Source organism: Sciurus carolinensis, chromosome 4 (genome assembly GCF_902686445.1).
Source record: "Sciurus carolinensis chromosome 4, mSciCar1.2, whole genome shotgun sequence".
Lineage (NCBI taxonomy): Eukaryota > Metazoa > Chordata > Mammalia > Rodentia > Sciuridae > Sciurus > Sciurus carolinensis.
In genome coordinates, this window is record NC_062216.1 from 61929878 (window position 1) to 61955811 (window position 25934).

The 25934-nt window shown below is 38.0% G+C and overlaps 1 protein-coding gene across 4 annotated transcripts; it reads right to left on the reverse strand.

Moving 5' to 3' along the window:
* Positions 1-284: 284 nt before the first annotated feature.
* Ubxn8 (UBX domain protein 8) lies at positions 285-25934 on the reverse strand. Of its 4 annotated transcripts, none has more exons than XM_047551644.1 (8): positions 25808-25934; positions 21154-21276; positions 18694-18764; positions 11186-11308; positions 8057-8194; positions 6694-6735; positions 2185-2259; positions 285-1002 (listed from the first exon to the last, which is right to left on the reverse strand). In XM_047551644.1, the coding sequence occupies exons 1-8, from the start codon at positions 25893-25895 to the stop codon at positions 835-837; spliced, it is 828 nt and encodes a 275-aa protein (XP_047407600.1). In that variant the 5' UTR covers positions 25896-25934; the 3' UTR covers positions 285-834. The 4 variants fall into 4 exon arrangements, with proteins under 4 accessions (XP_047407600.1, XP_047407604.1, XP_047407603.1 ...); XM_047551648.1 differs by lacking the exon at positions 25808-25934 and adding an exon at positions 25401-25608; XM_047551647.1 differs by lacking the exon at positions 25808-25934 and adding an exon at positions 25152-25608.

Consider the following 25934-nt stretch of genomic DNA (forward strand, 5'->3'; position numbering starts at 1 on the left):
GAACTCTGAAGTTTGACTTTTTTTTGGGGGGGCGGGTACCAGGGATTGAACTCAGGGGCACTCAACTAGTGAGCCACATCCCCAGCCCTATTTTGTAATTTATTGAGAGACAGGGTTTCACTGAATTGTTTAGCACCTTGCTTTTGCTGAGGCTGGCTTTGAATTCGTGATCCTCCTGCCTCAGCCTCCTGAGACGTTTTTAATTTTGAGGAATACAACAGAATAAGTATTCCAGCTCTAAGGTTTTGAAGGGTTTGACTGGATTGTGAAATATTCATTGTGCGGTAAAATGGATCGAAGAGGAAGCAACTAAAGTCCTATGACTTTGGGGGTTGTATTTTTTTTTTTTGTATCAAGGATTGAACCCCCAGGAGTGCTTAACCACTGAACCACATTACCCACCCTTTTTATTTTTTATTTAGAGACAGGATCTCAGTAAATTGCTTACAGCCTCCTAAGTTGCTAGGCTGGTCTTGAACTTGCCATCTTCCTTTCTCTGGGATTACAGGTAGACGCCACCATGCCCAACTTCCTGACAGGTTTTTAACATACCGAGAAATGATATCAACTGGGGGAAATATAAATTATTGTATACCTTATAATATACATTTTTTACCTTATTCAGTACATTATAAGATGGCACATTCTACAAGTCATGATATAAAGAGAGCAGTTCTTTTCTAAATTTGATGTCAATTATTTTTTCATAGATAACAGTGTTTTCTGCCTTGAGCTCAATCAAGGTATGGAATGATTTTAATGTGAATCCTTTATTGTCCTGTAAGGTCATGGCATAACTGATTTTACGTAGAACAGGTAGTTCTCATTTCTTTACTAGTTGCTCTGCTCTTTCTCTTCCACATTAAGTACAGTATCCACCGTTATTCCTATATCTGCCAGTGACTGATCTTGTGCCACTTCAAGTGGCCTTCTGGGAAAGGATGTGGAAAGGCCATATAGGGATGTATGGTACCCAATTTTCATCATCCAGTCGAATAAGACCTAGAAGATAGAAAGCTTAGACATTATCAAATATTATACACACTTATGTTCCTCCAGATCACTATGACATTTTATAGTTCTGTCACTGTGAAATTATGTCCTTAGGAGTAATGATACAGAACTTTCAAAGCTGGGGTTGTGGCTCAGTGGTGGAGTGCTTGCCTCGTACATGTGAGGCACTGGGTTCAATCCTCAGCACCACATAAAAATAAATAAAGGTATTTTTAAAAAAAAGAGTAAATCTTTAAAAAAAAAAAAAAACACTTTCAAAGATACTGTTCTTCAAAGATACTTTCCTTTCTAGAATTTAAAGGAAATTGTATTTCATGAATTTTGAGATGTGAATAATCTTTAATACCTTTTGTTCCAGAGAAGGTGTAGGGGCTACTCGCATTTAACAGCAGAGATTTAAGTTAGAAAAGCCTCAATACATCCAGAATGGAAAGATTATTCAACAAATAGGTTAAGAATAAAATACTGGCTGGGCATGGTGGCACACACCTAAAATCCCAGTGGCTCGGGAGGATGAGGCAGGAGGATCGAGAGTTCAAAGCCAGCCTCAGCAAGAGTGAGGCACCAAGCAACTGAGTGAGACCCTGTCTCTAACTAAAATACAAAATAGGGCTGGGGATGTGGCTCAGTGGTTGAGTGCCTAAGTTCAATCTCTGGTACCGCCCTCCAAAATAAAAAAAAAAAGAATAAAATGTTAGGCACAGTGGTGCATGCCTGTGACCCTAGCAATCAGGAGGCTGGGGCAGGAGGAACAAAAGTTCAAAGCCAGCCTCAGCAACTTAGTGAGTCCTTGTCTTAAAAAAAGGACTGGGGAATGTACTCAGTGGTAAAATGCCCCAGGTTTCAATTCTCAGTACCAAAACAAAAACAAGGGGATGTAGCTTATTAGTATAGCACATGCCTAGCAAGAAGTCCTGGGTTTCATCCCCAGCCAAAAAACAAAATAAAAACAAAGTTATAGTAAATAGAATAACTTAAAAATTTGAATGCAGAGATCACAATTCAAAGCAGCCTACCATGTCTACTTATCTAAAATTCTGCAAAGGTAGAGTACCTACAAATGTTCTTTATCCTTATCTGATGGGAATATCAGATGACAGTGTGATAACTCCCCTAATATTTGCTAAATTCAAGAAAAGTATTCCTCATAATGCAAATATCCTCACTTACCTGTGAACTCCAAGACTTAAAAAACCTTCTCCTCAGGACTTTCCCACCTAGACATCGGAGAGCAACAGTAACTACCTGAGAAATAAAAATGTTCAGTGAAGAATTCCAATTTTAAAAAATCCAATCTACAGCTCTTTAAGATTCTAAAATTACTACTAAGAAACATCTGTCACTATAAAAGTTTACATGAAGATTTGCAGGAATTTGCCTCTGAGAGTAGCAGAGCAACAAGGTTCAGAAAAACTTCACCCTAAACATGAAAATAATTCTTCCAAAACTGAAAAATAAAACACCTTTCTACTGATTGAGGAGGTCACTGACATCCTTCCAAACAGAACACCAGAGACCAAGTGCTTTTCTCTGGCCAAATACCATCAACATTGTAGCTGGCTTCAAAATTTACCTAACAAACTAAGGAAACCTAGTGTCACTTCTCAATCTGTAGACAAAAAAACACTGCACTGGAAGGAAACAAAAAGTTGCCTGTACACTCTGATGTTATAGGCCACACACTGTCTCTCCATCCTCACAAGAGAGAGAGAAGCCCAGAGCTGGTCCAGAGCTCAAGAAGCCCTCTGTCCTGAGCAGCTCCAGCTTTCCTTCACATTCTGAATCCCCCCATAATCATCCCTTTGATAAAGCATTTATGCAGCTAAAAAGAGCCTGGAAACTGCTAGTGTATTAAAGGCCATTATAAAAAGAGAAAACAATGATTAGTAATTTACTGTGAAGTTCATTATGTACCTGCCAATATTCTCAAAAGTGTCAGGAAACCCTTTCTTGTGGCCAACATCATCAACTGTCCTGGGAGCTACTGGACATCATGTTATGCAGCAGCACCTCCCACTCTCAGGAGAACCATTGTTAGAAAATGCATCCACTGAGTTGGGGGCATTGCTCAGCAGTTACAGCGCCTCCCTAACATCTAAGAGACCCTAAGGTTCAATTCTTAGTACTTAAAAAGAAAAGAAAAGCAGCAATAATTAAAATTTGTTTCCCTGCTACTCCTTAAAATGAAATAAGAGCATACAATAAAATAGTTGCTATAGGGGCTAGGGTTGTAGCTCAGTGGTAGAGCGCTTGCCTTGCATGTATGAGGCACTGGGTTTGAGCCTCAGCACCACAAAAAAATAAATAAATGAAACAAAGATACTGTGTTCATATACAACTAAAAATATTTCTTAAAAAATAGTTGCTATAAAAATACAGTAAATTACATGATGATTTACAAAACTTTCTTCAAATTATCTTAAATTTTATGGTTATGGTCTTTTTAATTTAAAAATGGAACAGTAACATGGTGAATATTTCAACTGGGAATTGTGAACTACCACCATTATTTCCTCCTTGTTTTGAAAATCCATCCATCTTAGTATTTTACAATGCTATACCTATAATACTAAATACACAACAAGTAAAAGTTACATTGTTTTCAGATCCTCCCTCTGCTATCAGAAATCCATGTTAGTCATTAGTTCACTCTTCTTCACTATAGGTATATATACATATATACATATGCTCCTAAATCCAAGCAGGCTTCCAGTACAACAGGAATTTCCTCATATGGCTCATTATTATAGTCAGCTAATACATATAGAGAAAAAACAAAATATATATACATATACATATAGTGAAAGCTTCCTTTAGTTCTGAACCCCGGGGCACTCAACCACTAAGCCACATCCCCAGCCTTTTGTATTTTATTTAGAGAAAGGGTTTCACTGAGTTGCTTAAGGCCTAGCTAATTTTAGCTGAGACCTGCTCTGAACTCCCGATCCTCCTGCCTCTGCTTCCCAAGCCATTGGGATTACAGGCATGTACCACCACACCCAACTAGTTCTGATATTCTTTAAAGTTAATGTTAGTCCCTTTTCCTAATAATACAGAATTATCAAGATGTCCACTCTGTTCTATAGGTAATGTCATTTAGTAGGTCTAACTTTAATAAGGAAATAGAGAATTTCCTGAAACACAATTTCCAGTATACTTAAAAGAGGAAGATTTTTTTTTACATATATACTCAAAAATTACGTAGGTCAGGGACTTAAATGTATTACAGAAGCAAGCTTAATGTGTATGATGGTATGTAATGATTATGTCATATGACAATGATTATGACACAAGATCAAAACTTAAGTTGACAAAATAGGAAACAGCATTTTTCAGAAAGTCAGAAACAATATGACTACATGATTTACATAAACAAACATCCCCAAATCTTTAGAAACTGTAGGACATCCCATTCCTCATTCTACATTTGCCTTTTTACTTTAAGGTGGAAAGTAGGTTGGAAAGGCACAGTCCCAAAATAGATTGCTTTATTTCTCTTATTTTTAACTTTTTTTTTTTTTTTTTTGCGGTACTGGGGATCGAACTCAGGGCCTTGTCCTTGCGAGACAAGCACTCTACCAGCTGAGCTATCTCCCCAGCCCTGTTTTTAACTTTTATGATAATGCTTACAGTCTATTTTCAATTTTGGGGGGAAAAATGTTATGATGGAGAGAAAAAGAGGCAGAGAAATCTGAAGGGATCAGTTAACCCAGAAAGAACCAAGTTGATCCCAAGTACGGTAAGAGTTAGGTCCAAAACACACAAACACACACATACACACACACATACAAAATTAGAAGAAAAAAAAAGACCTGGGTTCATGAAAAAACACAATTATTAAAGATGAGAAGGGACATTTAAAAGATATCAGGATTGCGAATGGTTAGCAGGGAATTAAGGTTTTTTGCATTGAATTCTTAGAAATACTAGGTAGCAACTGACAAATAGAAAATTCCCTGCCCAATGATGATTCTAAGTTGGGCATGGTGGTGCATGTGTGTAATCTTGGCCACTCAGGAAGGCTGACGCAGGAGGATCCAAGTTTGAGGCCAGTTTGGACAACTTCCCAAGACCCTGTCTTAAAAAATAAAAAGGTTTTGGGATGTGGCTCACTGGTAGAGCTCCTCTGGATTCAATCACAGAATAGCAAAAAAAAAAAAAAAAAAAAAAAAAAAAGATTCTCAGGGCTAGGGATATAGCTCAGTTGATAGAGTGCTTGCCTCTCATGCACAAGACCCTGGGGGTTCAATCCCTAGCACCACAAAAAAAAAAAAAAAAAAAGATTCTAACAGAACCAAAATATTCCAATTCTAATACTTCTTAACCTTTGAAGGCTCACAAACATGAGAATCTGAAGAACATTGTCCTTCTATGTCTATAATTACAAAAGGAAATTACAAGAGAGTTCACTGACAACCGGTATCTATAATCCCCACAAGAATGCCACATGCTTGAAAGACAGGTAAATTCAAAACAGGCCTTTCCTATAAAACCCAACTATATTTAATTACTATTATGTTTTTAAGTGGTTGTCATAGATACCAACCCAAAGCTTGAGAAGCAGAGATCAGGACAGCCATACTTATAGCATGAATTTGTCAGATATAATGGGGGAAAATTAGAAATCCTTAATAGTTTTCAAGGAATATAATAGTTGCTGAACTTCAAAAACTAGAAATCTCTGAAGAGTTCTCTTTCTGAACATATTGCTCAAATGACACATGCTTAGCCAGGAGCTGTGGTGCAACACCTGTAATCGCAGCAACTTGGGAGGCTGAGGCAGGATTCCAAATTCGAGGCCAGCCTCAGCAATTCAGCAAATCCCTAAGCAACTTACCAAGACCCTGTCTCAAAATTTACAAATTTAAAAAAGGGGGGCTGAAGATGTTGTTCAGTAGTAAAGCACTCCTGGGTTCAATCCCCAGTACCAAAATAAATAAAAATATGTGCACTCCCTGTATTAGAATAAGCATCCGTAATTATTCTGGCCAATGGCAGCAAGCCAGTGCACACTAACGCAGTAGGTGGGAAGAAGCGGCTCAGTGCAGAGGGGGGATCATTTGCACCCCAAATCCCATAACAGTAAACCATTCTTAAAACATACAAGAAACTACAGTCTTTATCCACTGTTCTTTAATCTAATTTGATTGATTTTTCTTGTTATTTTTGGGGGTTACCAGGGATTGAACCCAGGGGCACTTGACCACTTAGCTACATCCCCAGCCCTATTTTGTATTTTATTTAGAGACAGGGTCTCACTGAGTTGCTTAGTACCTCACTTTTGCTGAGGCTGGCTTTGAACTCTTGATCCTCCTGCCTCAGCCTCCTGAACTATTGGGATTACAGGTGTGCACCACCACGCCCAGCTTGATTATTTTAATAAGCAGCTTATTTGCTGACTTACAAAGTTCTGGAAGAGTCATATATTCCCTGTCTCTGCCTGAGGCAGTGGGTAGTCTCCATAAAACAACTCAGCAGAAAGCAGGGTTCAAGACCAGGACTCAGCTGAGAAATGTGAAATTACCCCAATCTCAGAGCAAGACCTCTTTACAGTGCAATCCTATGAACACTTGTGTTATCTTCTCTCCAAACCCAGGTTTAGATAAGTCATACATGTTTATTTGGTATTAAACAGAAAGCAGAAAATACATTTAATTTCGAAGAATAAAATGAGCTTACTTCTTCAGTTGTTTCAGAAGGTTCTTCAGGTAAATCAGGAACCTAAGGAAATAAAAATATTGGGGAGACAAATATAAACATTTTCAAGAACCAAAAAATAATCACAACGAGAAAGGTTCCCTTCACCAGGTGCCTATAATCCCAGCAACTTGGGAGGCGCTGAGATAGGAGGATCATGAGTTCAAAGCCAGCTTCAGCAACTTAGCAAAGCCCTAAGTAATTCAGTGAGAACCTGTCTCTAAAAGATCTGGGGATGTGGTTCAGTGGTTAAGTGCCGCTGAGTTCAAGCCCTGGTACCAAAAAAAAAAAAAAAATGTTCCTTTCAACATGATACATCTAAGCTTAATAAAACTGGGCAAAGTGACTGATTGCTAACACATTCCCAAGGGCCAGAGAGGAAAATTATGTACTCATGTTAATATAGGTTGATAAAAAGTGTGTATGAAACTTAACATAGTAAATTTTGTGTTTAGACTTGGGTCCTATTCCCTAGATATTTCATTATGTATATGCAAATATTCTAAAATCTGAAAGAATAAAACATTTGAAACACTATCCCAAGTATTTCAGAAAAAGGGATACTCAACCTGTAATATGTTAGCCACTCACAAAACATGGCATACTATGTCTTAAGCAACCTAACATGAATAATTCACTTAAACAATGTGTGTATATAGTTTTTTTGTTTTGTTTTGTTTTTGCAGTACTAGGGATTGAACCCAGGTCCTCAAACATGCTAGCAAATGCTCTACCACTGAACTACATCACCAGTCCTTTTTTTAATTTTTTTAATGGTACTGGGGATTGGACCCAGAGCCTCCCACACTATATCCCCAGTCATTATTTTGTTTTGTTTAACTTTGAGGCAGGGTCCAAGTTGCCCAGGGTAGCCTGGAACTTGTGATCCTCCTGCCTCAGCCTCCCAAGGAACTTACAGGCATGCAAACTTGTGCCCACTGTAAACACTATACTTTACTTTTCTATATAATCTAATTTCTTCCTCAAAGAGAACAGAGTATTTTCTAAACATATTATCATTATCTTATAGCTTTCTTTTAAGTTTGGTTAATATTAATATTAAACAGGATAGGGCTGGGGATATAGCTCAGTTGGTGGAGTGCCTGCCTCACAAGCACAAGGCCCTGGGTTCAATCCCCAGCACCACAAAAAAAAAAAAAAAAAAAAAAAAAAAATTAAACACAATAAATGATCTGTAATGAAGCTGATAGCTTTATAAGGAGGTGGTAAGACACTATCTGGGTTAAGACAGTCCTCATCTTTCCCTAATATACCACCTCACCCAGAGAACCACATTCCTCCTGTACATTGATACAATTCAGTGAGTAGGTGTTAATCAAGGAACCTGCTTCTGTGAGGGCTGTTCAGCAGATGGCGAAACTTCGGTTAGAGGCTTAGCCAAATTCCGTCTCTTTGCAGCTTCTCTGTTGGTTGTTTCAAAAGTAGTCTGACTTGCATTTTCAAGCACTATTTCTTCATCACCCTGCTCAAAAACAACATATAATTTCTAAAAAGACACTTTGTATTGATTTTATTCTATACCAATCAAAATAGTTATTTTTTTTTACTCTGATGGAATTTCCATAAAAAAATGCTAAGCCATTATTACACCTAGAATATGAAAGCAACAGATCCTTGAACAAGAAAGTATGGGGTTTAATGTCTTCCAGGAAACAATCCTTATTTATCCAGTCCTTCAGATAGACAAAAGACTGATGGGGACCCTTTTCCTTTGACTAACCCCCAAGTTTCTCAGTAGGATAGGAAAAAAGAAAAAAGCATGAATGATGTTCTTTACTCCTTTCAGCAAAAGAAAGCAAGGTAGTGCAAGGGACTGTGCCTTCAAAGACTGTGAAAATAGAACACGTATATAAAACAGGTCTTTGTAAGTGACCACACAAGACTTCTAGACCAGAAATGTGGTCTTGGTATCTGGTTATATATAAACATATTCTAGTTTTGAAACTCAAACTTTGACCTTCCACTTTAATTAATCCCTCTAAGAGGCAAAGTATTTTGTTCTAGAAAATAATTCTTTAATATTATCTATTAAAATGTTTTCCTTAACAAAAATAAATGTCGAGTTCTCTAATACATGCTATGTTCAATAATCCCTTCCTTCCATAGCCTAAGATAAAAAGTTCTCTTTTTCAGACTAAAATGTTCACCATTTGATAGGGTTTCATCACCTTTCTTTTTTCCTAAGAAAGTTAGCTGGGTGTGGTGGTACATGCCTGTAATCCCTGCAACTCTTAAGTTCAAGGCTAGCCGGGGCAATTTAGTGAGACCATGTCTCAAAACGAAAAATAAAAAGGGCTGGGTAGGGCTGGGGAGATAGCTCAGTCGGTAGAGTGCTTGCCTCTCAAGCACAAGGCCCTGAGTTCGATCCCCAGCACCGCAAAAAAAAAAAAAAAAAAAAAAAGGGCTGGGTAAAGCACTCCTGGATTCAATCTCCAGGACCAAAACAAAACAAAGAAAATTTGGTGGAAGGAGCATGGGAATGAGAAACAAGGGATCTTAATGCCAAGTAAATGGTCAAACCCAGGCTGCCTCACTGCAAGCTACAGTGTTAAAAGTTGACAAGACACATTCTGACCCTCTAACATTGTGATTGTCATGTTCTTTGATAGTCCTCAAGGCCTTACGTCCTAACCACATCAACAGTTTCGCTTGCCCAGGGCTTTCTGTTGTCTCCACTAATCAGGTTCAAATATGTACCAGTAGTATCAGTGAAGACAAACCCTAAAAACAAGGGGCAGAATGTCTAATTTACTTTGTGACCATTTTTGAAAGAGATTTGTCAGGCTAAAATCAACCTATCAGATAGCTGAGCATGGTGGTGTACTCCTGTAGTCCCAGCCACTCAGAAAACTGAGGTAGGAGGGGCGCTTTGAGCACAGGAGTTCCAGATCAGCCTGGGCAATACAGTAAGGCCCCATTTCAAAAATAAATATAAACGTGTGTGCACATGTGTACAAAAATCAACCTATTAATGTCTATCAACCACGAAACTGAGAAGAAAAACTCAAGTGAAATCACTACATAGAACAGTTGCATTTTATGTTGCCCATCTTTCACATTAATCTACCCTTGATTACATTATGACACATTTGTCATTATGAAATGAATAAAAACGTATCCCAGTTGACTCTGAGGTAAACTTTACTGTGGCCAGTTACTCTATAATTTCTTTATGAATATTCTTTTTTCTCTGTAAGAAAACTTAAAATTATAAGCTTCTATTAGCAAAAGACAAAATCTAAAACTGAGCCAAACATAATATAACGTAAGTTTAACACTTTAGAAATCTTACTTGAGGAAAGATGAGACTTTCCTCAAAATAGTGATTTATTCAATATCTTTTTTAAAGACTAGCTTGTAACAGAGCTTTGCCAAGATGTATGATCTTTAGGTACTAAAACCACTTCATCACTTGATACACAAATATGAATAAACAATGATATATAGAGCCACCTTAATGTCCACACCTGTAATCCAGTGACTTGGGAGGTTGAGGCAGGAGGATTTCAAGTTCAAGGCCAGCCTCAGCAACTTAGTAAAGTCCTAAACAACTTAGTGAGACCTTATCTCAAAATAAAAAATAAAAAAGTGCTAGAGATGTAACTTAGTGGTAAAGTACCCTGTGTTCAATCCCTAGTATCAAATCAAAATAAAAAAATAAGTCCTACCCAGGTATGATGTGCATGCCTGCAATCCCAGTAACTTGGTAAAGTGAGGCAGATGAATTGCAAGTTCGAGGCCAGCCTCAGCAACTTAGCAAGACCCTGTCTCAAAATTTAAAATAAATAAATAAAAAAGGCTGGGGATGTAGCTCAGTAGTAAAGCATCCATGAGTTCAAAACCCGGAACCAAAAATAATAACAAGTTCTAACTCCTGCCATGTGATGCTCTGCACCACCCTGGGGTTCTTCCAGCAAGAAAGTCTCACCAGATGTGGCTCTTTTTTGGTGGTGGGTACCGGGGATTGAACTCAGGGGCATTCAAACACTGACTGAGCCACATCCCCAGTCCTATTTTGTATTTTATTTAAAGATAGGGTCTCACTGAGTTGCTTAGCACCTTACTTTTGCTGAGGCTGGCTCTGAACTCATGATCCTCCTGTCTCAGCCTCCAGAGCCGCTGGGATTACAGGTGTGCGCCATTGCACCTGGCCAGATGTGGTTCTTAAACCTCTACAACCGTGAGCTGAATAAACTTTTCTTTATAAAGTAAACAAAACACAAGCAATAAACAGGGCTGAGGATGTAGCTCCTGCCTGGCTTGCATGAGGTTCTGGTTTCCATCTGCAACACAGCCAAAAATCCCCACAAACTGATATATAATCATTATTAATGAAGACTTTGAAAAACCAAATAGTACTAAGAGTCTAACATTTTTAATTTATAAAAAAATACATAAAATAAATCATAATTAATAACTGAATTCAAAATATAAAATGAGAATATTTTCTAACCCCAAGTTTGTGACCACTGGTTAACTTCCAGGTTTCACCCGTCATCTGATAAAAACGCTCTTCCAATTTTTTCAATCTCATTTCCTGGTGAGGTTTTAAAACATTTTCTATGTATCTGCTGGCCTGTTTGAGAAAACAAAGTAGGCGGTATTACTGTAAGGGCAAAAGGATAGATACAGACCTCAACAGATTCAGAGAAGCCTTTTATTCATTTGCAGACTTGGGCACCATCAGGGCTCATTTTCCGGATGTGAAAATGGCCGTCAGTTACAGAGGATATTTTGGTTTTACAGGGTACACTGAAAATGGTTTAATCATTGGAAGCCATGGAGATGCAGTCTGGACAGTCAGAGGCTAGCTGTACAGGTTAAAACTTTAACTTAGGGAAGGTAGTTGTAAAAAGGTTGAAACTCATTATCATATGGAAAGAGAGGAGTTCAGATCCCAAGGGATGAGTACTCAAATCTTGCCCATTGCTATTCTTTCTATGGGATCCATTGTTTCCCAGAGTTTCAATATTTGCTGTGACTCCATTTAGGGCTAATTTGCGATGATCAAAGTTTAGGGCCCACATTCGGTATTTGCCCCTTTCCTTTAGGGCCCATTGTTATTAGGAAAAAATTTACTGGGAGGTAAATCGTTGGCTAGTTTCCCCTCTCTCCTCCTGAGTTGCACTGACACTCCGTTCTTCCTGGGGAGCTATCTTGCAGGAGTATTATTTTCCATAACCCTTCAGTTACTATTCATAAATGTCCTAAAAATTTATATTGTCTACAAGTTGTATATAAGAGCCAGGTAGAAACTGAGTTTTCACACTAATTTAATTTTACCAATTCAATTTTACCTCCATTTTTGCATCATTTTCTAAAAATTCCAATTTGTATGTAATGCAAACAAAAACAAATGTTTTATACTTATGTGACAGTGTGCTTATATATTCTTTGTTTTCAATGCCAATAAAAAAAAAATACATGGAGCTAGGGATAGAAAAAAAATACATGGAGCTAAACATAGAACGTGATCCCTAATTTTTAGGATCTAAGTCTTGGCAGTTTGTTCAAGGCACAAGGCCTTCTCGTGTTGTCAGATCCTACAAGACATAAACTCATTCAGAAGAGTGTTAAATGTATAGTCCGATATGGCAAAACAAAATATTTTGGGGATCCCAAGAACTGGAAGCCAGGCACGGTGGTGCACACCTTTAATCCTATCTATGCAGATTACTTGACCAGCCTGGGCATCACAGCAAGACCAAAGGCCTAAAGATGGCTAGGGATGTTGCTCAGTGGTAGGGCACTTGCCTCAAGGCCCTGGGTTCAATGCTCAGTACCACCACCAGAAAAGAAAAAAATAAAAGCCTAAAGAACAAAACTGAAGACTTTTGAAAATCAACCCAAAACAACTATGGGAATAAGAAAGAGATATCCAAATTCCATCACTGACAAAACAAATAAACACCATAATCCCCAAACCACTATATATGAAGATAGGTGGAGGAGAGATAACTAACTTAACAGTCAGAAAGCTACACCCGAAATGCTTACACAAGAGAACAACAATAAGCAAGTCAGCCAGTGTCATCCACAGACCCTGGAACAGTTCAGGAATAAGAGATGCCAGATCTCATGGCAGAGCCCAGGGTGAGGTGCACAACTAACAAAAGGGAGGGGTTGGGGAGCCATGCAAGAAATAATAATGAATTTGAAATGAACTAAGGATTATGACTATTCCAACTTGCTGCACCTGAGGGATGGAAAATAGGGAGGGAAAGATAAAAGTCTTACTATATCTCCAGAGGAAATTATTCAGGAAATAATGTAAGAAAAATTCACAGAACTATATACAGCCAGGAATGAAAGGTTTATTCTCTTGGAAAATAAACCAGAGAGAGTAGTCACTGATTCCAGTCCTTAGTGGAAAGAGGAAGTGAAAACTACAACAGAGTACCTAAAACTATAAGTGTTGAAAGGTGAGATTCCCTAGCTTCCTTCTCCACTGGACTCAGACTGTTGGCCCTCAGGCACTAACCCCCTAGGCAGGAGAGTGGAGGAGGCTTTCCTGAGGAGGTGAATTGCAAAGGAGGAAAAAAGAGATGCTGAGGAAGCTAAATTCCTTCTCAAGCATCCTACAGTGAAGCCTGTCAAGGGATATTCTGTCAAGCTCTGCCCACATACACAAAAATTCCAATAAGTTTTATTTTCCTTTTTATTGAGGTAGAACTTACTTCTTTTTTTTTTTTCCCTTTGAGGTGTAACTTATAAACCATAAAAAACACAAACCTTATGGGAAAAGCTTGATAAATTTTTTAAAAATATACAAACCTTAGTAATCATCAGTTAGCTTTTCAGTATCATTATTTTTAGTATCATTATTAAATATCAAGGAGTTGAGCTGAGGATTACCAGATGATTAAAGGAAAGTCTCCAACATGAAAAAAATACTGAAATAAACAGAAAAAAAGAACCTTGGAGAAATAAAGGATGCAAGAAACAGAAAAACATTTTAAAATAAACATCTATATTCTCACATAATAAAAGATATTACATATGTGTAACGAGAACAGGCTATTAGAGAATAAGAAAGGTCAGGGCATAATTAGTACTGAAAATTAATATTATGACAGCTGAAATCATTAACCAAAATTTCCCAGAAAGATCAAGAAAAGATATAATAATAGAAGAGAAAATAAAACAACCTGGGGTTCAATGTCAGTTTTACCTTCACCTAAGAGAATTGAAGGAAAAGAGGAAAGGAGGGGGCAGAGAATAGAGGAAATTATTCAGGAAATAATGTAAGAAAAATTCACAGAACTAAAAGACATGTGTACCTATGTAAGGCTTACTAGATTTCAAGCACAAAATAAAACAAAAATAATAACAAATGGTATCACAGTGAAATTTCGCTATCCCAAAAATAAAGATTCCAAAAACTTCTAGAACAGAACAAAAAATTGACCATAAACATTGGCTCAAAAATAAAGATGGAATCAGATTTTATAAAAGCCATCCTGGAATTTGGAGGATTATGATGTAATACTTCAGAAGTATGACTTAATCTGTAATCCTATGTACCAAGTCAAATAATCTATATACCAAATTCAAGTACCAGAGGAAAAAAATCATATGTTTAAAAACTTTAAATCTAAAAATATTCATTGTATTATTAGGGACATGTCTGCACAGGTTAGACAATTTACCATGTGCCTAGATTATACTGTGAGATACTGATTTATTAATCTTCCTTTGGCCAAAGTCAAGGCACAGGAGTTCCTAGACTCATTTGTCAAACAATAAAATCCCAAATTTACATATTCTTGGGAATTATATATACATTTAGGAATTAGCATACAATTGGCCTACAAAAGGAATTATGGTTACTAATCAAAGCATGCAAGGCTTTGAAATTAACATTACTTCCAAAAGAGATAATATTAAACTTCAGAAGTTCACATATATATGCTCCTGAACTTACAGCTGGGTTATATCCTGATAAAACCAACCTACGTTGAAAAACTTTTGTTTTATTTTATTCTGGTACCTGGAGGCACTTTACCACCAAGCTACATCCACAGTCCTTTTATTTATTTATTTTGTCTCAAGGAGTGAATCCAGTGGTGCTTATCCATTGAGCCATATCCCCAGCCCTTTTTATTTTTTATTTTGAGACAAGATCTCACTAAGTTGCTTAGGGCATCACTGAGTTACTGAGTCTGGCCTGGAACTATTTTCTTCTTGTTGTTCTTTTTAGATAAATATGACAGTAGAGTATATTTTGGCATGTAATACATACATGAAGTATAATTTAATCTAATTAGGATCCTATTCTTGTGGTTGTACAGGATGTGGGGTTACCCTGAGTTGTATATTCATACACAAGTATAGGAAAAGTATGCCTGATTAATTTTACTGTTTTTCCTATTTCCCCTCCCCACTCCCTTTCCTCCATTCTCCTTTTATCTAATCCAATGAACTTCTATTCTTTCCCTCCCACCCTCCCTTGTTGTGGGTAAGCATCCACACATCAGAAAGAACATTCAGCCTTTGGTTTTGGGGGACTGGCTTATTTCACATGGCATGGTGTTCTCCAGTTCCATCCATTTTCCTGGCAAATGCCATAATTTCATTCTTCTTTATGGCTGAGTAGTATTCCACTATGTATATATATCACATTTTCATTATCTACTCATCTGTTGACAGGCACGTAGGTTGGTTCCACAGCTTGGCTCTTGTGAACTGAGCTGCTATAAGCATTGATGTGGCTGCATCAGTGTAGTATGCTGATTTTAAGTCCTTTGGGTATAAACCGAGGAGTGGGATAGCTAGGTCAAATGGTGGTTCCATTCCAAGTTTTCTAAGGAATCGCCATACTGCTTTCCATAGTAGTTGCACCAATTTGTATTCACACCAGCAATGCATGAGTGTACCTTTTTCCCCACATCCTCACCAACATTTACTGTTACTTGCTATCCTTAAACTTGTGATCCTTCTGCCTCAGCCTCCCAAGTTGCTAGGGTTACAGGCATGTGCCATTTTAAGTTGAAAACGTATTTAATACAACTAAACCACAGAATGTCATAGCTTGGTTAACATGATCAGGCCAAGTGTAGTGATGCTCACCTATAATCCCAGCTATTTCTGAGGTCAAGGCAGGAGGATCACAAATTCAAAACCAACCTTAGGGAGACCCTATCTCAAAAATAAAAAGAGCTAAGGATGTAAGCTCAGTGACAGAACACTTGCAAGGCTAAGCCCTGGGTTAAATCTTCTGTACTGGGTCAGGGAAAATGTGATTAGAAACACTTACACTAGCCTGCAGTTGGGCAAAGCTCTTTAACACAAAGCCTACTTATTAATAAAGTATTGATTATGTCATGTAATTTATTGACTACTGTGCTGAAAGTGAAAGGTAGAATGATTACATGGTACTCAAAGTATGTTTCCACTGAATGTGTGTTGCTTTCACATTATCATAAAGTCAAAATATCAAACACTGGAGAGTGTCTATTTACAACAGAGCTTCCTTATTGAGTCGGGGGGTTACCCGGGATTGAACTCAGGGGCACTCAACCACTCAGCCACATCCCCAGTCCAATTTTGTATTTTATTTAGAGACAGGGTCTCACTCAGTTGCTTAGTGCCTCGCCATTGCTGAGGCTGAGAGTTTGAACTCTCTATCATCCTGTCTAAGCCTCCCAAGCTGCTGGGATTACAGGCATGTACCCCCAAGCCTGGCATGACAGAGCTTTTTTACAAAAGATCTAGGGAAGACGTTCACTGTTAATAACGCAGGTGAGAGTGATAGAACTGTACTAATTCCTATGGTCTTACTCCAATAAGTAGAGAGGTTTTACTCCCCCAAACCATTTATAGTCTTTGTTCACTTAAAAAGGGGTTGGGGGCATAGCTCAGTGATACAGCCTAGCATGGAGGAGGACCTCAGTTCCATCCCAGCTACACAGAAAAAGACCAAAAACAAAAGAAAAACAATATTTGTTCTGTATAAAAACAAGTGACAGATATTAAAATAATAACACCCTTATACAAGGCCTTATAAAGGGTTTGTTCTAAGTATTTAAGTGAGTGTCCATAGGCATATCTTCTTTCACAAAAATCGGTCATCAAACTGGCAATTGCCAGAGTGCCATCTGACATAGTAAGGTCAAGAAAATAAGATAACTATCACATGTTAAATGCAAGTTCAAGCTATGGAAACCAGTCTACAATAGAATGTAAAGACAAAAGCAGTGCCCAGAACACCTACTAAAAAAAAAAAGGGTTGGGCAATGTAGCTCAGTGATAGAGCACTTGCCTAGCATGCACAAAACCCTGAGCTTAGTCCTCAGCTACATACACACACACACACAGACCGACAAAGAATCTCAAGTCAGTCAATCGGCCAATGCTACTCTATAAAAGAACAAACTAGTGGTGTCACACACCTGTGATCCCAGTGACTTGGGAGGCTGAGACAGCAGGATCACAAAATAGAGGCCAACCTGGGAAATTAAGCAAGACTCTGTTTCAAAAATAAATGGAAAAAAAAAAAAAAACACCAGGGATGTAGCCAAGTGGTAGAGCACTGCTGGGTTCAATTCCCAGTGCCAAAAATAATAATGGTAATAATTATACACATTAATATAATCAAGGAGGAAAAGCAAATGATCATTTTAATTAAAGAGAAAAAACCATTTAAGCCAGGCATGATTACACCTGTAATTCCAGCAGCTCAGGAGGCTGAGGCAGGAGGATCACAAGTCAAAGCCAGCTGCAGTAACTAAACAAGGCCCTAAGTAACTTAGTGAAACACTGTCTCAAAATAAAAAATTCAATAAGGGCCAGGTGCAGTGACACGTGCCTGTGATCCCAGCAGCTTGGGAGGTGGAGGCAAAAGGACTGCGAGTTCAAAGTCAGTCTTAGTAAAAAACGAGGCACTAAGCAAACTCAATGAGACTCTGTTTCTAAATAAAATACAAAATAGAGTTGGGAATGCGGCTCAGTGCTCTAGTGTCCCAGAGTTCAATCCCTCGTACCCAAAAACAATAAAAAAATAAAAAAGGGCTGGGGATGTGGCTCAATTATCAAGTGCCCCAAGTTCAATATCTAGTACAAAAAAAAAAAAAAAAAAAATTGACAAAATCCAACACACAATACTCAAACACTAGGAACAGAAGGGAACCTGCTCAGTATAATACAGAGCATCTGTAAAAATCCATTCTCTGCTAGGAGATAACCCACTCTCTCCCTTAGCCTTATTTTACTTTCTCCTATGATAAAGTTCTCTTGCATAGCAATAAATAAATAAATAAAATAAAAACACCCAGAGCTAACATCACATTCAATGGTAAAAGACTAACAGCTTTTTCCCTAGCTAAAAAGTGGAAACAATGCAAATGTTCATCAACAAATGAGTGAATAAACAAATATTGGTACATCCACACAATGGAATACTATTCAGTCATAAAAAGGATGCTACAGGATGAATACACCTGGAAAATATTATGCTAAATCAAAGAAGTCAGACACAAAAAGTTAACATGTTATTTATAGTTGCAATTATAGGAAATATCCAGAACAAGTAAATCCAAACAAAGATCAATGTGGTTGGCTGCCAGAGAATAAAAGGAGGGGGTAATTTGGAGTAAGTATTTAATGGGCCTAGGGTTTTCTTTTGAAGTGAGGAAACTGGAACTAGATAGAGGAACCCAGAAGCTGCCCCACACTGTGAATATACTAAACGTTACTGAATTATACACTTTGAAATTGTCAATTTTATGTCATGTGAATTTGATCTCAGTAGCATTTTATAAAATCTAAGTAGAAAACACAGAAAGCAAGACTTCAATTTTAAATGCCCCAGATGTTTTTCTCACTATATACTCTCTAAAAATGATGATTTACCTTTTCACCCTGTGCCTCTTGTTTTCTCACAAATTTTTGTCTTTTCTCAAACAACTTCTAACAACATCAAAACATAAGTGGTTTTTTTATTCTTTAAAAATTATGTTTTACCTTTTCACCCTGTGCTTCTTGTTGTTTTTTTCTCACAAGTTTTTGTCTTTTCTCATTCTTCTCTTCTTCTTCTAAAAAATCAAAAACATAAAACGTTTAAAAAATAAACAAACCATAAACATGCTTTTTAATTCTTAAGTATCAATAAGTCACATGGTATAGTCTGTAGATTTTTAACATTTTGGAAGAGACAAGCAGCCTTTGAAAAACAGATTATATTTTTTCAAGTAATGAAAATTAAGTGCATGCAAACAGTTGAAATAAAGAAATCTGCAAGTGAAATCTTATAAAAAAAGGCTCTGTTTTGAAACAATTCTCTGGTATGTAATAGTTTCTGCTAAAGGTTTCCAGAACATTCTCATGAGTTTTCTTCTGCAGGTCCCAAGAGGGTTTCAGCAGCTCTGAGGCACAGCATGAAAGCACATTAATGCATGTGAAGTATGGAATGCTGCACACTGCAGGCATGAAGTATGTCATCTATTGTCCTTAAACATGACAGTAAAAGTTTCCAAAGGTATGTGTTCTTGTCAGCTCTTAAAATGACTAAACCAATATTAGGTTACTATCCATTGAATGTGAAGAAAAAGTAGTTTTGCTCTTCTCTTTTTTTTTCTTTTGGTACTGGAGATTGAACCCAGGGGCACTCTACCTCTGAGTTACATCCCTAGTGCTTTTAATTAATTTTTATTTTGAGACAAGTTCTCACTAAATTGCCTAGGCTGGCCTTGAACTTACAATTCTCCTGCCAACTCCCTTTTTATTCTTGATCTAATTAATTTAAGTACGTAGCTTGATTCTTTCATTTGTTTTTTTCTTTCTTGCCGTACTGGGAATTAAACCCAGGGCATCACACATGCTAGGCATGTACTCTACCACTCAAGAGCCTCTGACAGGAGGAACTCAAGTTTGAGGCCAGACTGTGCAACTTAGTAAGACAGTCTCAAAATTTTAAGTCATTTTAAGTAAAAAAGATCAAACAACTTCCAAAAGGGGGAGAAAAGATCAATGATTGGGAAACCCTAAAACATTCATGTTGTCACTTATGTTTAGGTGAAAAAGGATAACCAAATGGGCTTGTTTGTTTGGTAGTGGGAATTGAACCCAGAGTTGCTTAAGCACTGAACTACATCTCCAGCCCTTTTTTGCATTTTATTTAGAAACAGGTTCTCACCAAGTTGCTTAGGGCTTCACTAAATTGCTAACGCTGGTTTTTTTTGTTTTTTGTTTTTTTTTTTGCGGTGCTGGGGATTGAACCCAGGGCCTTAGTGCTTGCGAGGCAGGCACTCTACCAACTGAGCTATATCCCCAGCCCCAGCTAACGCTGGTTTTGAACTTGTGATTCTTCTGCCTCAACCTCCCAAGTCCCTGAGATTACAGGTACACACCACTCTTGAATTTTTTCATAAATAATGTAAAAGGCTTTGAATTAAGTACTGCTCATTTTCTTATTTATTTACATTTAAATAAACAATGAAAAAAGAAAACAAAAAACAAGGTACCAAATTCATTACCTTTTTCCTAATAACATATAAGAATATAGCTTTTTGGTGGCTCATGCCTGTAATCCCAGCTACTCAGGAGGCCAAGGCAGGCAGGAGGATTGCAAATTCAAGGCCAGTCTGGACAATGTGGTGAGATCCTGTCTGAAAATAAAAAAAGAAGGCCTGAGGATGTAGCTCAGTGGTAAAGGACTTGCCTACCATGTGTGAGTCCCTGCATTCAATCCCCAGTACCACCCCCCTCCCCCCCAAAAAAAATAGATTTTAAGATTCATCTGTTCTAAGATCAAAGACAATATTGTTTTAAAAGGCTTCTAGAAAATCAGGAACTCTTGTTTGTCAAAACAGAAACAAAAATAGAATAAGCATGATTTCCTAGACATTCGACCATACATAAGACCTAGGCGCCTAAACAAAAACTGCAGTAATGCAATGAAAAATTAGGATGAAATGGTTTTAGAGATTAATGGCAGATATACCTCCTATAGAATATTTTACAAATTGTACATATCAAATAGGTAAGTTACACAAATGCGCAATTTAAAATTAGAGAATTTAGAATATAACAACTTAAAAATGACAGAGCTTCAAAAATATACATAAGGAAAATGTAGTTTTCATTAAAATGTTGGAATTTATAATTCATTCAAAATTATCATCAAGGTCAGATGCCATAGCACACACCTGTAATCCCACCAAGGAGGTGAAGGCATAAGAATCAAAAATTCTAGACCAGCCTCAGTAACTTAGCAAAACCCTCAGCAATTTAGTGGGACCTTTCTAAAGAAAAAACAAAAAATAATAACAAAACAAAACAATTGTCAATATAATGATCATTCCCTCTTGAAATTAATGTGATTACACATTAATCAAATTAATGGCAAACTAACTAGTGTAAAATTATAGAATAAATAAAGAAATTTCAATAGAAAATTTTAAAGAGTAGCATAAATAAACTTACCTTTCAGATAAGTCTGGGAAGATTTAAATGAGTTAAGCAATGAGGCAGTCATAGAAATAATTAAAGTAAGAAGAGCAAGCAGTAAGAAAACTCGGCCACACAGCAAGATGAGATCTTTAATTCCTTTTAAAGAAAAAAAAGTTAAAATTAAACACACTTTTCTTGGTAACAGTAACAGAAGATTATTTATACTACAAAACTACAGTAAAAGTTAAGTTATACAACTAATGGTTTCTTCCAAATAAGTCTCCTTTGGGCACTAAAATTCATCAGTTATCATCACCAGAATAAGTTTTTAGAAACTGATTCTAGATAAACCTCTTCTGTCCTAGGAATAGAGGTATAATTACAGTGATCAGCTCTGTTATAAATATCATGATAACCAATAATATATAAGTTGTGCTTTCCTTTCTACCCAGGAGAGGAAAAATTAATTTACATGACTGGTTTTCAAACTATGAGAGTATCATCTTGTCAAATTCTAATTCTACCTCAAATAGTTGTTCTTTTTGGACCCATAATCCCAGCAGCTCAGGAAGCTAGGGCAGGAGGATTTGCAAATTCAAGGTCAGTCTCAGCAATTTAAAGGGGCCCTCCCTTACACAATTTACCAAGACCCACTCAAAATAAAAAATAAAAAGGGCTGGGGATGTGGCTCAGTGGTTAAGCATGCCTGGGCTCAATCCTCAACACTTAAAAAAAAAAAAAAAAAAAAAGGTTACTTGGCAGAGATTCAAAAGAACCATGCTACTAACATGATCAGAGGTGGTGGTTTTTCAATTAACTAAAGATTAAAAAAGGAATTAGAAAAATGTAAAGATACAAATGTTTATTTTTAACAGAAAAGAGATATGCTATCCCTTCTTTTTTTTTTTTTTTGGCGGTACTGGGGATCGAACTCAGGGCCTTGTGCTTGTGAGGCAAGCACTTTTACCAGCTGAGCTATCTCCCCAGGTCTATCCCTTCTTTTAAAAACAGTAATTTTAAATTGTTTAGAGATTTTTTTTCTTTTTGCATCACAGTTCCTGCAACTTTCAAGGGCAGTAACTATCGATTCAGATGTTGTTCAATAGGACACATAAATAAATCAAGGGTATCTCTAGCTATGACAAAAGCAATATAATACCTAGAATACTAGTATGTAGAAAAATCATTAGTTGTGGGATTTATGTTTCATAAGATGGAAGCAAACTGGATATATCACATAGGAACATGTGCATACTCCTTTCAAGTAAAAAATGTTTAAATAAAGGTTTGTTTGATACCTAAACTCTAGAGACCAAAAGCAGGGCACTTTGAAGGATAAGAAATGTGAGGAACCAGCTTAAAATATTTAGCTTAAGTACAAATGTATTGGTAGCGAGTTAAGAATGTAGCTCAGTGGGAGAGTGCCAGACCCTGGATTCCATTCCCAGCACAGGGGGCAAAATGAACTGGCAATGAAGACTTTTTACACAATAGAAAAAGACAGCAATCATTTTTTCAATACTGTATGTCTAAAAATACAGCACAAATGAATGAAGTTCTGGGAGTTCCATTTTTATCTTTAGATCACCCCTGGGAATTCAGTTGCCAGATCCTGCTAAGAATATTAGTATCCATAAGTAACTGCAACTAATAACTAACACTACAGCTGTCATACCGAGAACTATGGTTTGTAAAACAGACTCAAATACTGTTAACATATATGTGGAAGTCACTATCAAGAAACCAAAAGAAGTCAAGCACCGTGGCACCCCCCCATAATCTCAGTAACTTGGAAGGTTGAGGCAGGAGGACTGCAAATTCCAGGCCAGCCTCAGCAACTTAGAGAGATCCTGCCTCAAAATAAAAAACCAAAAAGGCCTGGGGATATATATAGTTCAGTGGTAAAGCATCCCTGGGTTCAATCCCTTGTACCAAAAAGGAAAAAGAAAAAAAGAAACCAAAGAAGGTACCCACCTGTAACCCTGGTTACTTGGGAGGCTAAGGCAAGAGAGACTGGCAAGTTCTAGGACAGCCTAAGCAACTTAACAAGACACTGTCACAAGATTAAAATAATAAAGAGGGGAGTGGGCTAGGAATGTGGCTCAGTGGTAGAGCATGCCAGGGTTCATCCCCAGTAGTAAAAAATGTTTAAACAAAGGTTTGTTTAGTAAAAGAAAGAAAGAAAGGAAAGGAAGGAGGAAAGAAAGAAAAGAAACCAAAGGAAACTACCAGTTCACAACAAAGGATTTTAGGAAAAAGTGTTAATTAAGTTAAATAAAAATTTCAGGAACTAGGAGCTGCTACCAGGAGCCCACTTGCATTTTCTGGAACTCTTAACCTAGTTTTACTAATTTAGATATTGTAATAAATTTTGAGAATACAAGAACAAATTAGATGTAGTTGCTACCCTCAAGAAGTATATTTCCCAGAGATCAGAGTTGATGAGGGAACAGGTCTCCTTCCATAAAGCTAGGCAGTGTCCTTCTCGTTGACTAGTGACTTAAATATTAGAGTAAAGTAGAAGAGTCTAAAGGAGCCAGGCACAGTGGCATATGCTTGCAAACCCAGTGAATAAGGAGGCCAAAGCAGGAGGATCTCAAGTTTGAGACCAACCTCAGCAACTTAACAAGAAACTGTCTTAAAACATTAAAAGAACTCAGGATGTAGCTCAATAGTAATACATCTCTGGGTTCAATTCCCAGTATCAAAAAATAAAACAATAAATAAACAAATGTTAAAGGAATAGAGGAATGAATGCTGTAAAAGCAAGAAAGCAGGTTAATTTTGCAAAAATAGGCGAGTGAGAATTTAACTTTTCTGTGTATCATCTTAATAAAGGTCTTATTATAGTTCAGTGCAGTTTGAATAAGGAAAGTCTTGTAAATTTTTTAAAAGCATTTTATTTCACTTCTTATTTCAAGCAACATTTTGGATCCTGACTTTCAGAGGTGGGAGGAAGGGTTGAAAAAGAAAGAAATATAAAGGATAAAGAACTGAGTATGAGAAGGGAGGCAGACATGTAAACTAATTATATCCAAAAATCAACTCCTGACTCTCCACACTCCTACTAGTTTCCTTTCAGTTTTCCCTTCAATAGCACTACTAACAAGGTTCAAATGTGTAGACCCATGTTCTGTGGCCTAGTTTGGTAGGAAGGAAATCAGGTTTATTCAAGGCTATCCCTGAAGATACAGGGGGTAACTCCTCCAAGCTCTAACATCCTGGGGTCAGGAGGGTGATGGGGTTGTTATGGTGAGATAAGGAAGGAGTGAAACTACAGGATGTGTGGTTCCTTCCTCAATAAGGGCCAAAGCCTTATCACAATGGATTTTGACCTAGTTACCAAGGAAGAGTGTTACAAAGGCCATCAAAGTTCTCTGAATCTAAATAAAGTCTTCATGTGAGGCCTCTCCTCAGAATTTGGATTCCAGTAAGGCCAATCCTTTGGTTTTGAACCACCAGGTGAAAAGGAAGGAATGTCAGTGGCCCACACCTGTAATCCCAGCAGCTCCAAAAGCTGACACAGGTTCAAGTTCTAAAGCCAGCTTCAGCAAAAGCTAGATGCTAAGCAACTCAGTGAGAGCCTGTCTCTAAGTAAAATACAAAACAGGGCTGGGTAAGTGGCTTGGTGGTTGAGTGCCCCTGAGTTCAATCCCCAGTACCAAAAAAGAAAAAAAGAAAAGAAGGGGAGGGGAGGGGAAGGGAGGAGAGGGAAAAAGAAAGGAAGGAAGGAAGGGAGGGAGAAAGGAAGGGGGGGGGGAGAGAAGGAATGCCAAAGAATGGGGAAGGGAAGATGAAAGTAATCCTGGTAGGACAACTTTCAGAAGGGGCTGCGCTGTTACAAATCCCCTATGCAGGAGCCATGCTTGAATTCTTCCCTTCCCTCACCCCAAACATCAACCCATCAACACAGCCTGTTGATTCTACTTTGTCAATATTCCAAATCTTTCCACATTTCACCTCCTGTTATTCTAGTCCAGGCCATATCACTACTTACCTATTTCATATCACTACTTACCTATTTACCTTACCTAATTTGCCTCACTGCTTTCAACTATGGCTTCCTTTCAAAACATTCTCCACAGAGTCCAGAATGGCCTTTTGGAAACCTCTGGGAAGTCTCTTATTCTCCTGGGTCTCAGTTCCCTGGGGGCTTATACCCTCATGGTTGTAGGACAATCAACGAGATGATGAATATACAGTGCATAGTGTTTGGTTTCTAATAGGGTTCAACATGAACCCCCGGTCATGATCCTGCCACAGTGACCTTCATCCTTTACCTCCAGCGTATCACAATCCTTTTGCCTGGAATATCCCTCCCACACACTGGTTTTTCACGGGGATGCTTCCCCACCCCATAAAGCTCAGCTTAAATTCCTATGAAGGTCTTCATCCTATCAACCTGCTGGTTTTCCTTTTATCCAACATAGTCTGAGGGTACAGTGCAGTCTCTGTGCCCTTACGTCTCGCCTCTAGTCTCCGCCCACGCAAAACTCGGCCCAGTCTGGAGGAAACTTGTTCCGGGACTTGGAGTCGGTTCCGGAAGAGAGAGCCAGGCGCAGGGCAGCCTGGGAATCGTAGTCACATCCGCCCGGAGGCGCTGCGGATAGGAGGCTGGTAATTCTTCGCAACGTTCACATGGAAAATTTCCCAGCTGCGAGCGCCAAGCGGGGAAAGCCAACCTTACCTAGATCCGGGATCCCACGCCGGAGCTCCAGACACAAAAGGGGAAGCGCAGACAGCAAGAAAACGCCAATGACCCCTCGAGAAGCCATGGCGGCGGTAGCCCCGCGTCCGGCTGCAGAGCCCGCCCC

Bases quoted from the DNA above. Each gene is read 5' to 3' on its own strand.
- Ubxn8 (XM_047551644.1), bottom strand. From the start codon at position 25,895: ATGGCTTCTCGAGGGGTCATTGGCGTTTTCTTGCTGTCTGCGCTTCCC. The intron at 8,195-11,185 runs GTTAGAAAATAT...GTTTTTGAGCAG, and splicing joins CCAGTGGTCACAAACTTGGG to GGTGATGAAGAAATAGTGCT. The intron at 2,260-6,693 runs GTAAGCTCATTT...TTTATTTCTCAG, and splicing joins CTTCTGAAACAACTGAAGAA to GTAGTTACTGTTGCTCTCCG.